Source organism: Cyprinodon tularosa, unplaced genomic scaffold (assembly GCF_016077235.1).
Source record: "Cyprinodon tularosa strain WSP-4 unplaced genomic scaffold, ASM1607723v1 ctg34, whole genome shotgun sequence".
Classification (NCBI taxonomy): domain Eukaryota; kingdom Metazoa; phylum Chordata; class Actinopteri; order Cyprinodontiformes; family Cyprinodontidae; genus Cyprinodon; species Cyprinodon tularosa.
The window spans coordinates 1,167,471-1,184,489 of record NW_024039052.1 but is presented as its reverse complement, the minus strand read 5'-3'; the positions used below and the strand labels follow the sequence as shown (position 1 = coordinate 1,184,489).

At 36.0% G+C, this 17,019-nt stretch overlaps 1 protein-coding gene across 4 annotated transcripts in view; it reads left to right on the top strand.

Moving 5' to 3' along the window:
- The window catches only part of LOC119789478 (T-lymphoma invasion and metastasis-inducing protein 1-like), a 63,676-nt gene that overhangs the window by 39,518 nt on the left and 7,139 nt on the right, over window positions 1-17,019 (top strand). For 2 of the 4 annotated variants that reach the window (XM_038294373.1, XM_038294374.1), the window contains exons 14-19: window positions 1,956-2,168; window positions 5,067-5,167; window positions 13,105-13,290; window positions 16,032-16,100; window positions 16,373-16,498; window positions 16,616-16,724. In XM_038294373.1, the coding sequence (XP_038150301.1) occupies window positions 1,956-2,168; window positions 5,067-5,167; window positions 13,105-13,290; window positions 16,032-16,100; window positions 16,373-16,498; window positions 16,616-16,724 (804 nt within the window). Of the gene's footprint in view, window positions 1-1,955; window positions 2,169-5,066; window positions 5,168-7,637; window positions 7,683-11,700; window positions 12,991-13,104; window positions 13,291-16,031; window positions 16,101-16,372; window positions 16,499-16,615; window positions 16,725-17,019 lie in introns of those variants that run through there. The other 2 variants (XM_038294376.1, XM_038294375.1) reach the window with 2 other exon arrangements.

The following is a 17,019-nucleotide window of genomic DNA, read 5'->3' as shown; positions in this document are numbered from 1 at the left end:
CTAGTACTAGTCTTTGCGATTCAGACTCATTTTCTGGTATTTCTGACGCCAGTTTTGCAGGGTGTTTGGCAGAATTTTATGAACTAACAAAGGAAGACTAGGAAGGTAAAAAACTCATGTTTTTGTGCAAATCGTGCCCACTGGGACTTAACAAACAAGTCTGTATGTCAGCCACGTTCACTTAAAGGTATAGTGGGGGATTTTCATTAATTTTTTAAAAGACCTGCCTCTCCACTTTAAAAAAAGCTGCACATGCACAACCCTGTACCCACTGCCCAGAGGGAACACCTATTTAACGTGTGCAAGAGCATGCACTAGTCCAAAATGGGGAAAAGCACATAGGTAGGCCTTATGTAAACATATCCCCAGAATGATTGACAATTAGGAGGACCACTTATTTTGATGATCCACCCGGAAAATAACATCCTCCACTATACCTTTAAAGTTTAAAGCGACACATCAAGTTAAAGTATCCTAGCTATATTGGGAAATTTCTGCTACTGAAATTGGAATGTATGAAATCATTTTTGATACAGCTCTTTTCAGCAGAACCTGAATGTCCCTGTATGTTTCTGAAGTTCTGTGTAGAGAAAGGCTTCACTGCTCATACACTTTACCTTGACTGCATCCAGTATTTTCCAATATTTTTACATATATTATGATCACAGATTTAAAGGGTGAAACATGACATTCTATTGTGTAGGACTGAGGCTTAATTTACCAAATGAACTGGGAAATAGTTCCTTTATAGGTTTTTGAACTTCATTTTTTGAAAAAGTGAACTCTGAACTTGAGCTAGTTCATTTTCAGCTGTATGAACCGAACTTTGAGCTTGTTCATTTAAATTATGAACTGACCCAACATTGCCAGTGATAAAGTAATTTAAATCTGTTTGCCAAAAAAAAGTGTATTCTTATTTTAACCACTTTTGAACTTACCTTGTTATGGTAATATCAATTAATGATGAACCAATTAATTGGTCAGTTATTTTTGAACATGTATGACTGCGGATCTGAGGCTAATGCTAACATTGTACTTTTTTAAAAATTTGTGAAAATAAAACAAAGTAAAAACTTCTTTCTTTGCATTTCAAAAAAAGCATTAAAAAACCTTGTGTGGAAAAGAATGCAATTTGAAAAGAGCGTGCAATTTAAATAACCTTGTGTTTTATATTACGTTTCAAATCACCTCTATCAGATTTTATTTTATTTATAAGCACCTGTAACACATTGACACTGGGCTTAATTTTATTAATGCTTTAGAACATTTAAGAATATGAGTTTGTACAGGTTAGGATGCTTGGAAAGAAAAATGAAAAATACTTCAATAGCAGCTTATAGATCAATAAAAGGTATAATCAACTGTTCTAATATGCAGTTGTGCTTGAAAGTTTAACCCTTCCTTTAAAGAAAAAAAAAATCAGATGCTAGTAAAATAAATTGAAATAGACAAAAAAAATTATAAAAAGAAAATTATAAAAAAATTTAATCATGACATTGATTCTGAATATATATAGACTTCCGCACTTTTCTACAGGTATGCTGATTCACACATGGGCAAGGTATTTTAGCTCTGGGACAGTTTTTTTTTTGCCGCATATTTTTTTGATAAAAATTCTAAATAAATGTTTATTCTTACAAAATTATTATTTAATACATTTGTATTTATTGCTTCTTTTTTTTTAGTTTCACGTTTTTTTATTATAAATGTGAATTTATAATTCTCTTTAATGGGAGGCTATATAAACCTTCAAGCACAGCTGTATTTTTTCAAAATCTGAAAACCTGTCCCATTTAAAAACAAATATATGCAGATAAAAGTGCTCAGAAATTTACTACAGTTGTGTAACTAATGCTTAAAATCATTATTTTCTTTAATATAGATCCCAATTACAAGCTGATAAAAAATTATTAACGAAGAAGATTATGTTATAAATGGCATTATTTCTTCTGCAGGTCTGAATGCCGGAGATGAAATTCTTCAACTGAATGGAAAAGACTCTCACAGTCTCAATTTCTCAGACATGAAGACTGCATTCTCTCAAGTGTCTCTAGCTTTGACCGTCAACACTCTGCCTTCTGTGGACCGGCGTCAGCTTTGCTATCTTCCACCGCGCCGCTCCGATGCAGCAGAAGACCTTTACACCGATATCTTCTCCCAAAGTCAAGGTAAAAATTACTTATAAGTCTCTTAAAATATTCGACAGGGTAAGTTGTTTCTGCCGCAACAATACATTTTTACATCTATTGTCAGGGCCACTGGAAGTAATTTTGAACAGGGAGTAGTGTGAAAAGTTATTAGTTTTTTGAGGGGGACAAAAGACCTATGAGCCTATTTAAAATACAATAAAAGTAAATAATTAAATAGTTAGAGACACACAGACATCATCAGTTCTCAGGTGAATATATATTCGCTATTAATTAAACTTCACAATAACACTATATCAACCTAAATCTGTTCAGCTGCCATTAACCTTAGTCACTGTGTTTATGTCACACGCTAGCTTCAAAATTCTTTTACACAAACCACAAGGAAATAATTAGATTATAATATTTTAACGTCATTGAGCAGTTCTCCACATCATTACATAAAGAACACAGGATCAAAATAACACTCTAAAATACTATAGTTACATTGAACTGCGCTAATAGATATGAAAGTGCTCAGCGGCCCCATGCTCTTCCTTGAGTTACAGGCAGGGTACCCTGGTCACAGATGTGCAAATGTTCAGGTGCGCTCTGGGGTCGTGGAGATAAAGTCTCTCATGAGCGGACGAATCTGAAATGTGTGTCTGTGCCATATCTCCTCCCTGTTTCTGTCATTAGACTATTTAAATTTATATACTCAGCTGCTGTGAGTACGATACCTCTTCGGCAACCACTAGCTTGCTTGACATTTCACATGAGAACGTAATTTCCAAGAACTTATGTTGATTAGGCCTCAAAATAATTAAATAACAATCCAACTACACGTAATAGTACAAATTATACATTTGTTTAATAATTATTAATTTATTTTATTTAAAATGTATACATTGTACAAAGTATTTTTAGTACATTTTCTAAAAATCTCTCTCTTGCCGCTAGGGCAGTGGTTCCCAAAGTGTGGGGTGCGCCCCCTAGGGGGGGCGCAATGCCATTGCAGGGGGGGCGCGGGAAGCGGTATGGATGAATGAAGAAAAAAAAAAAAAAAACAGCGCTTGCTTGACTGAGCATAATGGACAGTTGTGACACTGCAACCCAGATTTGAGAAGATCTACAGCAAAAAGCAGGCTCACTACAGCCACTGAAAAGATGGGAGGATTAAAGTAAGAAAAAACTCTCAGGGAGCTGTTAAATGTTTTCACTCCATTTTGCACAGAGGCTTTTTTAATGTATAGATTATAGCAAAGTTAAATATTGTTACAAATAAAAAAAAAAAATAAATATGTTTAAAATAACACAGACAACAAAGAATCCTCTTCTAATCTACAGTATAGAACTATGAAAAAAATACAGTTACACAAGTGTTCCTACAGATGGTGTAGTTTGTTTTGTTGCAACCTGAAGTGTGAAATAAACTTCAGTGGAGTTTGAAAACAAAATATGTGTATAGATTTATTATATCTGGTTGAACGATGTGTGTGACCAGTTGATTCTTTTTTTTTTTATTTTTTTTTTTTTGGGGGGGGGGCATGGAAATTTTATTGTAATCCAAAGGGGGGCCCAGAAGAAAATCTTTGGGAACCACTGCGCTAGGGGGTGCTGCAGCACCCCCACTCCCAGCAGCCATGTCTGGATAGGCTGCTACACATAGACAAGCAAGTTAACCAAAATAAATTTAGGAATATATAAAATCTTGAATAAACAAATACAAATTCTATATGAAGAGCACATTGGGAGTTATTGAAAATAAAAGACAAGAAAAAACAGATTTAAAAAACAGAATATTATACGTATAGAGATGTGCCAATATGTCCTCCTTTGTTTTGTTTTGTTTTTCTCACCAACTGGAAAAGTGTCCAAGAGAAGTATACTGCATAGGCAGGGCACTGCCATTTTTACATTTCTTGCCAGAAGTGCACACCGGAAGCCGGTCCTTAAATTGAAGTCGAACCAGACTAGAATCGATTGAAGTCATATTAAATCTACTTACCTTAGGTGGAAGTTTGTCATCCACCAATGTTAGGATTATGGTTAGTCCCCAGGATAGGAGATAAACCAAAGGTATTAAATTAGATTTATGGATAAAGTCTACAGACTTAAGGATTAGGCTTCTTCCAAAAATTTTGTTTAGCCTTTTTTTTTTTTTTATTAAATTTAGTGGCAAAATCAGAGGTGATTGAGTTAAGAAAGAACAATGTTTAAAATTCTCTATAGCACTCTGGTGTTTTTTTTATATAAAAAACTGTGTGGCCAAACTGAATGTAGACATTGAAACGGCCTCAAGTTCAGAAATAAAAATGTTAAACGAAAGCCTATTTCTAGTCCACACTTTAGGTATGATTGTAAAAATGATGGTTACCTACTCCTGGAGTAGGGTGCCCCGAAGTTACAGAGGGCGATCTGGGTCTTGTTAATGAGGCTACTAACGGATGTGAAGATAATTTTTTTGTTTATTTTGGCGGGATCTTCTGTTTACTGCAGAGCCTGATTTTATATTAGCTATAAGATATACTAGATTAGCTGTGTCACCACCTGTTACTAGATTTATATCACTTTAAATGTATTTACTGTTTTTGAAGTATTTTCTAGAACATATGGCTGTAACTGCGATGCAGGATGTTAGTTAATTTGTTTTTCAAAGGTACTAAATGCTCCAAAATATAAAGAATGATTTTACACTTTATTTTTGTTTTTCTCCATATTTTCAACAAATTTTGAATAGTTCTTTACTGTAGTGGCCCAAACACATTATGTAGGTAAAATTAGGAGTTTCAATCACAAAACAATATGTATCCTTAATCTAAACTAAAGTTAAGATAAAAAGGGACACATTTTTCGTTAATATTCTTTCCAGATAATGACTTCAGTAATATTTTATTGTGAAAACAACATAAAACAAATGTATGCTTTGTTTTTCTTCAGAGGAGATTCTGGATGATGGTGTGGGACTGTTGCTGGAGAGCTGTGGAGACAGCCCGGATGATGATTCAGAGATCTTCAGTGAGCTTGATGAGTGCAGAAAGGTAGGATTTCAGCAAACGTTTGACAGCAAGTGCTTGATGCTTGCTACGTGTCCTTCACAGTAACCCTGCTCAGCTTTCTGTTTTGAAAAAAGACAAAAAAAACAAAACCTCATGTGAACATTTTCTTTGGCACAGTTTGAGTCAGCACCTGTTACTGGCTCATTTAATCATTTTATGAAAGCTCTGCTGTGTTTATTCAGATTTACTCATGGGTGCTGCTGTTGTCTTAGAGAAAGAAAGGTACGCAGTGGTCTCAAAAAACATAAAATTAATGATACCTAAATATTAATCATCTCCTTAATGCCTAAGCAATAGTGCACTATAGAGTAAACTGGGATACAGCAAAGCATTCAAAGTAGAAGATGTTAGAAATGTTTGTCTTCATTGAGCTTGAATTATAATGTGTTTATTCTGCACTTAAATGGGATTAGGTTGATAAAGGTGTACTTGTTAAAAATAGAAAACATTACTGACAAAATAAAGAATGAACATTTCTATTATGTTGCTTTTGGAGAGTAAAACTTTCTACTGCTGTTTAAGAAAGGATTAATTTACAGAGTCTTTTTTTCTTAGTAATAGCCTTAAAAAGGCAGACTTTATAAGGACTTTATTGAGACTTTTCTTGATAGCTAAATTTTTTCTAATTAGTCATCACATCAGGTTATGTCCTAAATAAGCCCCCGTCGTGTGAGAATCTTCTTATTCAACATAAGGCCATGTTTCTTTTTACTTTTATGTTGCTTCAAATTCTTTTTACTTAAAGTAATTATGCTTCATTTTATAACTTATTTTGCAAATAAACAATAACAAACACATGTACTACTGCTTAAGAGAGAATTCATACGCTTTCAATTTTCTGTGTTTTCATAACTGTGTGATTTAGCGTTTTTTATTGGTATGGTTTCTGACAGACTAACAACAAAGGACAATTTCTGTGATATGTGGTAGCCGTTTCTTTTTAACCCGTTTTTACTCTCATACCCCAGAAAGTGATTTATGAACTGCCTGTATAAGGAGAGCGGCCATCTTTCTTTGATGTAATCAAATCCATCCATCCATCCATTTTCTAACACGCTTATCCCGAGTGGAGTCGCGAGGGGTGCTGGTGCCTATCTCCAGCAGTCAATGGGCGAGAGGCGGGTCCACCATGGACAGGTCGCCAGTCCATCGCAGGGCAACACAGAGACAAATAGGACAAACATTCACACAAACACTCACACCTAAGGAGGATTTAGAGAAACCAATTAACCTAACAGGCATGTTTTTTAACTGTGGGAGGAAACCGGAGTACCCGGAGAAAACACACGCATGCTCAGGGAGAACATGCAAACTTCATACAGAAAGACCCCGGGCTGGGAATCGAATCAAGAACCTTCTTGCTGCAAGGCAGCAGTGCTAACCACTGCGCCTGTAATCAAATCGTAAATTTAAATCTGTGTAAAGGCCCTGGAGATCTTACGAAAACACTGAAAAAAAGCCCAGAACAGAACTAAGGAGCGCAACAGGGATTGAACAGAAAAGCATAACACACTTTTCCTTTTTTTGTGTGTTAAAAAAACTTCAAATCACCTGTCTTATGACTTCCACTTGGTCATAAAGGGCTGCTTTGTGTTTGTCTTTCACAAATGTACAAGGGATAAACGTAGGGATATTCACCGATTCCCCCCTCTGTCTATAACTCATCTGGAGTGTAATAGCTTTTACATTAGCAAATATTTCCACAGTATCAAAGCAGACTTTTTTATATTAGTATATTTTAAGATCCTACTCTCTACCTGTACACCAAATACAAATAGAATATATGCAGATGTCATTATTTAAGAGAAGTTTTTAGCCTGTTCAAACTCCTAATTTTATGTGATTTGTTACGTTATTAATAGGGTTCCCTATCATGTGTTTTGCTCCTGCAAAGCCTGCTTGTTTGCAGCTCCCCTCTTCATCTAACCCCACATTTATATTCTACTGCTGTGTTGCTTACCCAGCCAATCCTGCTCCACTGCAACCTTTGAGGAGGTGACTCCTTCCTTCCTACTCCTTTGCACTGTTCTGCTATAGGTTCAGTAATGGGGATTATCAAAAGTCATTTGCAATGTTGCAAGAGCTGGACACATCCTCATAGTCACCCTGTGTGCCCAAGTTTACCCAGCCTGTAAATAAGAGAGAAAGGCAGAGAGAGAAAACAGGAGAATGTTAGTGGCAGAGCTAAGGCAGACTGTGAAGGCGCAAAAGAGGGGGAGCTGGAAGGCTGTAAGTGCTGGTAGGCGGAGAGGAGGAGGCTGTGCAGCTTCACTCAAGGACCACAGCACCTTCTTTTTTTAAATCAGGAAAGACAAAAAGGGGGCGAAGAAATGTGTTCCAAAGGCACAGTGTAGACTTGACTTTTAGAAAACCTGGAGTTACCTCTCCGGCACTCTACCTGACGCTGACAGTCCAACTGCACTGAGCAATGTCCGTCCTGAAGTGGAACAAGCACAGAAAATGCTCTGCAGACTCCATCTATGACATGCTTCATCTGGTGAGATTTCTATCATATCTCTCTTTACCTGGGTTGCTGTTGGTGCTTTAATAGCTGTTTTTTTCCTAGTCAATGGAAGAAGAAAAAAACACCTTTCCATCATAGCTTTTGGTTAAAAGCCCTACTAGTCTGCTTAAGACAGGAAGCTGTGAGTCATCTATGTGTCGCAGAGTTGCCCCATAAACACCAGAGTGCTTCATAAAATAATATTGAAATAAATAGCTGCATGCAGGAAATCCCTCACCGCAGATTTGACCCATGAACTGACAGGACTTTGACAAACTACCCTCCATGTTGCTGTAGTGACTGACTGCCGATGAGTTTCTCCCTCACAGCCCTCAGCTGTGATATCAATCTTTTGTCAGATTGGGAGGCAGATAAATAATCTTTTCTTTACTTCATCTGTGTTTTGATGCAATATTGCTTTTCATCTATGTTTTATAAGCCATGTGAAACAATCAGCTGAAATCTCATTGATTTTCTTTTCATTGTGTGCACACAAGCAATCCTTAAAGCTTTGCTGTTTATTCTAAGCTCATCCTTTGTCCATTTGCCATCTCATGACTGTTCATGAGCCCAGAACTGCTATGTTGTTAATTAGACTAAACTGTGAGGACTGTGACCAGACTGTGATTTCTTTCATGAGTGAATCTTAATAAATTGCACAGACTAAACAGGAAGGAGAGGGAAAGCAATATATTGATTAAGGCTTTAAAGCTTTTTAAATACCTTTACTATGGGGGCAATTATTGTTTGATGGGTTGTACAGGTACAGCTCTATTAGGTAGAATACCTTAAAAGCATTTTTTCCCTCACATGGCTGAAGGTAATCCCTGCTGTTTGTGTACATTTTTCTACCACATTCTCCTTCTACATAACTTTCCATTAAATACTTACAGATTCCTGTGAACACACAGCCAGAGGCTCTTTGTTGACTACATTTCCTTTTTGAGAGAGTCAAATACTTTACTTAATTTTCATTTTTCTCTTCCATTGAAGAGTGTTATTGTTATAAAAGCCAAACTTTTTAAATGTCATGATGTTAGTAGCACCTCCAGCAATCTCAGACATACATTTCCATGATGCTTATGTAATATATATATATATATATATATATATATATATATATATATATATATATATATATATATATATATATATATATATATATATATATATATATATATATATATATATATATATAAAAGCAAGCTTTGTCTGCTAGGATCTATAGATTCTATCTGTTATGCAGGCTGTCCTGTATAGAATAACTAACACTGCCTTCCATTCAAAGAGCATTTTAGCACTAAAACCTTAAAAAATTTAAATGGTTTAAAACCTTTTAACAGATCCTTTCTAGATTATTAAAGTCACACATTCTTCTAGTGCATTTAGGGCTTCTGTGTCCCATACTGTAAATCCAGATTGGCCACACATAAATTTTTTTGTTGACATCCTGTTAATCAATCTGGAAAGATAAGATATCCAAGCCTGCTGAAGACTGACAGGAGTCTTGTTCAGACATTGATTCTGGCATATCTAATCTAACATCACAATGGAGGGAGGAAGCCGTTCTGGCTGAAAGCTGTCACAATTAATAAACTCATCTTATTGTATTATCCGTGCAGACTGAAATCAGCCTTGGTAGTCAGTTATGGTGTCCTCTACTTACATAGTTAAAACGCAAAGCATGATCTTTTCATGATCCTTTCATTTTATGGCACATTTTTAGTTTTTTCCTATTATTTTAGGGATAATAGCACTTTTTCCTACAGTGCTGGGAAATAAGGCTGCATAATGTTTTCTGGGTTCCAGTTTGCATTAGCACAACACATCATCTTCTACAGTCTCTGTAATTTAACACATATGTAAAAAAATAAATAAATAAAAAAAATAAAAAAAAGAGCCCAGTAGCAGTTATCCTATTAATCTTCTTATATTCTTTACATGGTCACAGAAGCTTTAAAAGCATGTGAGGAAAAAGAAGATACAATTGTGGGGGGTATTAATTTGTTCCGAAACACAGACAGAAGGTGGCTGTCAGAAGCAAATGTAACACTCATCTAACACGAGATGATGGGTTTTGATCTGATGAGCCAAAAAAACTAAACCTATTTTTTCTTTCTAGAAAAATAGACACCTCTAAGTGTTAAACTGGTTCTGTATTTTTGTGATTTAGACACTACTAAAGGCTGACAGTTAAAATGTTATTTCTGTAATATTATAGCAGCTGGCGACTAATGGTCTAATGATATAAGGAAACACAGTAATGGATAAAAAAGAACAAATTAGGAGAAAAAAAAGTTTTTAACAATATTGTTTAGAAAAATAAAAAGGCATGATAAATTAATAATAAAACCATATTACTTTTTACCTAATATCCAACACCAGCTGTGTGTGCCTGATGCTTGCACTGATCCAGAACCATCTGCAACTATGATACAACATCCACAATTATCTATCTTCTCTAAGCACATTTCAGTAAAAAATGCTTAATGTGTTAAAGGGGCTTACATGCATTCACTATGTACATTCCCCTTTAATGAGGAGGGAACTTCCGAATTCCAAATCTAATAAATAAAAAACTGTGTAAATGAATTTAATTTGTTAACATAATCCTTTATTGTTTGAATACACAAACAAACTAAAGGAATATGTTTCAAAATACGTTATCTGCTTGTATTGCTGATAGTAATTAGACTGGCCACTGAGCAGCAGATGGCTTATCCAACTTACTTTCTGATTTCTAGCTATAATTCTTTTTCTATGTTTTATAAAGTCTTGCAATTATTATAAGAAAACCTCCTGAAATTAGAATTCTAACTCGAAAAGCCATTGTTTTCTGAGCATCTCATAGCATAGGATCTAATATGAATGCTGCATTTGTTGAGATGTTTCTGGGAATATACAAACCTTTGCAATAATTATAAAGTGTGTTCCATGTAATCAAACCCCAAAAATCAGCTGATTGAAATGTGGTGCAACAAGAAGAAGTACAAGATGTAGGAAACAAAGTTATCATTTCAGTTTTAGCTTCACTCTGCTGGATTTATTTTAATTGATTTTGAAATTTGCTACTGCTTTTATAGAGGTCCTAATAGCATTTTAGTGGATCTTCTAAACCATTAGATGCAGAGGTCAAAAACCATTTTCTCTTTAATGTTACAAGAATGTGCTTTTGCTGCTCCATAACTGAAATAATCTATTGGTCCATTTAAGATCTGCTCATAGGCTAGAACATTTTAAAGCAGTTTGAAAGACCTGCCTCTAATATTTGGCTTTTAAATTAAGTATAGCTACAAAAAACATTTTACTTTAGTACATAATATTTGTTAGTGCTGCACGGTGGAGCAGTTTGTCACACTATTCCAGCTTGAGGGTTATGTGTTCGATTTCTGGCCCGGGGTCTTTCTGCATGGAGTTTGCATGTTCTCCCTGAGCATGCGTGGTCCTCCCCGGATACTCCAGCTTCCTCCCACAGTCCAAAAGCATGACTGTTAGGTTAATTGGCTTCTCTAAATTGTTCTTAGGTGTGTGTGTGTGTGTGTGTGTGTGTGTGTGTGTGTGTGTGTATGGTGTGTGTGTGTGTGTGTGTGCGTGTTTGTGTGTGTGTGTATGTGTGTTTGTGTGTGTGTGTGTGTGTGTATGGTGTATGTGTGTGTGTGTGTGTTTGTGTGTGTGTTTGTCTCTGCGTTGCCATACTATGGACTGGCGATCTGTCCATGGTGTACCCTGCCTTTCGCCCACAGATTGCTGGAGATAGACACCAGCCCCGTTGTCACCTTGATAGAATAAGCAGAAGAAGATGGATGATCATGTAGACAGTTAAATACACTGAAATGTGTTGTCACACCAGCACTACATACATGCATGGTTTTATGCTGTATTATGCATATATGACTGCACTGTAAATAAATGTATAAGCTTGTGCATTCTGTCTACATACATACTAGTGGATTATTTTAATGGTATGTCCTTTTGTGCAGCACTTTGGTACAAGATGTTTACTTTAAATAACAATATAAATAAATGCTGACTCTTGCATATTAAACAAGAATGTAATAAACATTCACAAGTAAATCTCTTTATTTGTTCACAGTTGTAATCAGCAACTGTGAACAAACTGTGAAGGCTAGCGACACACTTTTTTGACAAAGTTGTATTTAGATGTCATAAAATGCAGTTTTGGCAATAGAGCAGTCATAGTACCTCTAGTTGGTGTTGAAGCCTCCAGAGAATTTTTGCAAATCTATCTCCCGTCTGTAGCTTCTCCCAGAAATGTCTGCTTGATTAGATAACAATGCTCACAATCACTTTAATAAAAAAATGCATGAGCTTTAATTAATTAAAAGATTAGTTAATTTTGTTTATTAGACATCATTCAATCATGTATTTAAAGACAAAAATGTTTTCCTCATGTCCTTTTTATTCTGTTACTCAAACAACATATAGAGAAGCAGCTCTTTTGATAGATGAACGGCACATTTTTGTTTGCGCATTGCGTTTTATGCAGCAGTTTTGATGTTGAGAGATGTGCTGACTGGCAGCGCCTCGATCTTAATTAAGATTAGAACCATCCATCCATCCTCGGCAGCTATGTGGGGCCTATATACTGTAATTATTTTATCCCAGAGGAACTTGTAGGTGTGACAGGATAAAGTGATTCTGCCAAGTCTATAAAACTGCCCGTTTTACGAGGCAGAGACATCTTTGACCCCTTTATACGTTTTTTAATGTACTCTGGCTGGGCCGTTTGTATGCTGGATATTCTGAGTTAATCTCTTTTGTCGTGATCTTCTAAAGTAGGATGAGATCAAGTTATGATGGATAAGACATGAGTCTCTTTGTGCCTTCTCTTTTGTGATCGTATTGATGTTACATGCTGGCGTTTCTTATTTTTGTTTGGCTGCAGAGGCTGTAGCCTTTTGCAAACAAAGTAACTATTTGTTCAGCCATGCAGGCTTTTGTTGAGAGGGGTCTATTTTGGTCCAAAATAATAGTCACATCAGGGCCGGTCACCATGGCAACCCATACTCTTTGTGGACACACAGTGTTTGTATATTTTGATCCAGTGAAAGAGTTGAATCATTACACTGCTAATCCATCAGCAGGAAGAAAGCAACCGGGGAAGTGAGAGAAAAAGAGGAGGTCGGAAAGTCAGAGTTCTGATAGACTGAAATAGACCAAATTAGTGCAAAAGATTTTTTTAGAGCTGCCTCTCTGCCTCTTTCTAGGCTCACTCTCTGAACAGTCATGAGTCTGTGCACATCAGTAGGTAGAAGGTGATGCCTACACATTCCCTTTCAAGGTGCTGATCAGCTGCATGCATATTTCCTTTTATGACCTAACACTGGGACTACACTTTTATCTTTTTGGGGGTTAATTCATCTCTCTCCTTCTCCTTTTTATTTGTTCTTCAAAGAGCACCGAGCAGGTCGCTGCTTTTTGTCGCAGTCTCCATGACATGAATCCGTCAGAGTGCATGTCCTCTTCGCCGAGCCCGGACTCACCCTTCCCGCCTACCGTGACTCCTCGGCAGCTGTCTGATGCCGACAAGCTCCGCAAAGTGATCTGTGAACTAGTGGAGACCGAGCGCACCTATGTCAAAGTCAGTATCCATCGTCTTACCCATCACTTAGCAGATGTTTGTGATTGCTTTTTCTCCCATCTATCGTCAGAGTTTCTGTATAAACAATTCATACTTATCTGTGTCCCCTTAGACATGATGGGGACACAGCTGTGTCCTTGTCTGGATATTTTCTAATCTTTCCCTGCCTGGTATAAAAATGGCTCTGTGGAATAACTGGGTTAGACATGGTATATAATGGGAAACTGTCAAGACTATTTGAATGACTATCTCTCATTCTAGGGGGCAGAGAAATACTTATTGAAGAAATCACATTACAAATGATTGATCGTATATCACACAAGATTTAAGGAGCTGGTTTATTTATTTATTTTTCTTGGGTTCTTAATTTCTTGTAATTAACTCTTGTCTGTCACAAAGGCACGCTTAATGTTTATGTATGTTTATTTACTCCTTTTTGAAAAAGCCCGAGGGACACATAGCAGAGTGGACTGCTGCTGTCATTTTAATTTGAATGGTTGTTTTTTATGCTGATTTATTAGGCGAATGCATTTCAATAAAGTACAATATCATATAATTTGTTTCATTATTTCAGTCAAAAAGGGAAAATCTTAAAGTTGGATTACAAAAGAGTGATATATATCAAGCAATTCATTTTGTTCATTGTATAACTAGGCTTATTACGACAGAGTGTTAGGGCCAGGCAAGAGATTTTATTTTTTAATATGAAAATTAAGTCACAATATTATAAGAATAAAGTCAATAAAATTCCGAGAATAAAGTCATAATGAGAATAAAGTTGAAAAATTCCAAGAATTAAATCATCATTCCACAACCCGTTTCAGAAAGAAACTTTGAGCTCCGACCAGCAGATGACGGCCGATCAGCATCACCAAACAGCAACCTGAGTCCACTTTAACATCCTGCCCAATTTGATGCTGGAGTGCTAAAAGATTTCCTTATTTGTCAAATCGATGCCAAAATATAACTTCACATTATGCACGACATTGCTCATTTTAGGTAAAAAAAAATGCTTGTTATGAAATACAACTTTATTCTTGTAATATTAGGACTTCATTTTACGTAATTTTATGACTTTATAGTTGTTATGTTACACCTTTGTTCTCGTAATTTTACAACTTTATATTTGTAATGTTGCGACTTTAGTCTCGTAATTTCATGACTTTATTCTTGTTGCGACTGTATTCTCATAATTTTATGACTTTATTCTCATAGTGTTTCATAATTTAAAAAATCTCTAACCTGGCCCTAATACTCTATGTACGGTTACAAATAACCAGCTCAATTGAGAAAAATATAAAATCCGTCCATATATAGTACTGTATATACATTTAATTACTGGTTAGCGGTTACTTTGCTTGAATTTAGGCATTACTGAAGTATTTAGGATGACAGGGTAGATTTATTGGGTTTGGTGTTTCTAGTTTTCCTCCTGCCAACACCCCATAGATTCGGGGTCTTCAGTTCCGCTCCTCAGGGGTCCTGTGTCCTCAACCTTGAACCATGAATTGTCTGTTTCTGCTTCAACAAACCAGACTGAAATATTCAGTTTATTTGCTGGACTCCTGAGAACTTCACAACATACTGAGGAGGTGATTCACCCATTTGATTTAGGTATGTTGGGAATACATCTAAAGGTTCCTAGAGGACAAGAACTGAAGACCCCCTGGCATAGATTATCTGTGTGCTTTGGGTACCCCCAATGATCTCTTTGACAATAAGTGCTAAAATAAAGTTAGCAGATTCAGAGAGCCTGTTAGCCCATGAAAGCAGGAAGTATTTAACTGGGCTGGCTTAAGAAAAAGCAGGGCACCACCACCAACGTACAAAAAAAGGTGTTTTGTGTCTCCACATTTACTTCCATTATTAATGCTAAGTTTATATTTGCCTTAGAATTTTACATTTGGCCTTTGAGCAGCAGTTCAGTTCTTTAATTAATTTCATAGATCTCATAGTCATTTAATAACAAGCAATAAAAGGGACATTCGTAGTGTGTTTCCTGCATACATCTATCTGGTGGTTTTTAAAACAGACTCCAAACACACTTTTTCTTGACCTTACTTTTGAATTTTCTTAAAACTCAAACAAAACTTTGGCTTTCATTCAATGTGTATGCAAACTCACAGTTTTTTTGTTTTTAGGTCTAATGTGATATTTTTAAGAAACCAAAGTTTAGGTTTTAATTTGCCGTAAATGATAAATGTACCAAAATAAATGCTTGAAATATGTCAGTCTGTATTTAATAAATCTGTATTTAAATTAAATATTTGACATCAGTTAAGTTGATAATTTTTTAACTAATGGAGCTGCTCTCATACTCTTGTTTTTGTCTCTTGGAGATCATAAAGTTTCCGTTTCCAATGTGAATTTATGCTAACTCAAAACCGTTTCATTTTGTAGTCTTTTTGATTTCTTCCAGCCTCATGACAGTTATCTAAGGCTCTATAAAAAAAAAAAAACCTGTTTAATCACATTTAGCCATTTCAGACATTTCCATCCATTAAACCTTTTGCATGTCACATTGTTTTCAAAAGTGATGTACCTTAGTTTCCGGCTTATTTGTTAAAATTCATTTAAAAAGGATTGTGACATTTCCTCTGACTTGTATTTTGAACTGTCCTTTTCCTCCTCTTAAACTGTATATTTTATACCTGTATCTCTAGTTGTGTTTCTGTTTGTACCCCACATAGCAAATTAAAATTCAATTAACCCAAAGTAATTAATTAATTTTTGCCTTGCAGGATCTCAATTGTCTTATTGGGAGATATTTAACCCCGCTGCAGAAAGAGAACTTTCTCACACAGGATGAGGTATGTAAATCATTCCCATGCAAAAGCTTTTAAAGCGTACCTTGGCTTTTAGATGCCAGCGCTGTGAGATATTCTATTAATGGTTTGTTGCATAATCATGTGAAGTGTTACTCCGTAAAACAAGAGGAGATGGAAATTGAAGAGAGAGGGAATTAAAATATTCTTCACATGCATTTGCAACATTAAAATTCATGTTGCGTGACTATTTGAATTTTCACACTATTAAAATGGAAATATTATAATATAGAAATCTTCTTTTCCCTTTTTTACAGCTGGATGTTCTGTTTGGTAATTTACCCGAAATGGTGGAATTCCAGGTAGAGTTTCTAAAAACTCTTGAAGATGGAACCAGATTAGTTCCAGATCTGGAGAGACTGGAGAGTGTGGATCAGTTTAAGGTAAAAAAAAAAAAAAATCTGTGCTTTTTCTAACATATCAATCATAAAAAAAAAAAAAAACTATCAAACATTGAAGAGCCCCATGGACATTTTTTGACTTATTGAACTCTTTTCCAGAAAATACTCTTTTCTCTAGGAGGCTCTTTCTTGTACTATGCAGACCGTTTTAAGATCTACAGTGCTTTCTGCGCCAGCCACACCAAGGTCCCAAAGGTTCTTGTAAAGGGTGAGTACATTTTTTCTTTCCCTTGAGGTGACATTCCACCTTGCCTCACAGGAGAGTGTGTGTTTATCCAGCAACCATTTGCTGTGTATTGCAATTCTCCATAAATCTGCTCTGCCGAATTGTGGCCCGCAGTTGTCCATCTGACCCTTTGTATACCCTCCAGCTGGAAACTCTCCGGGTTGAAAGCCCAGCAAGATTGTATGATATGTAATTAGAAGTGTTGAACAGACCGCTCTGAAGCCACTACACCCACTCCCTTTATATCTTCACTGGAATGCTTTGTGTGCCACTATTA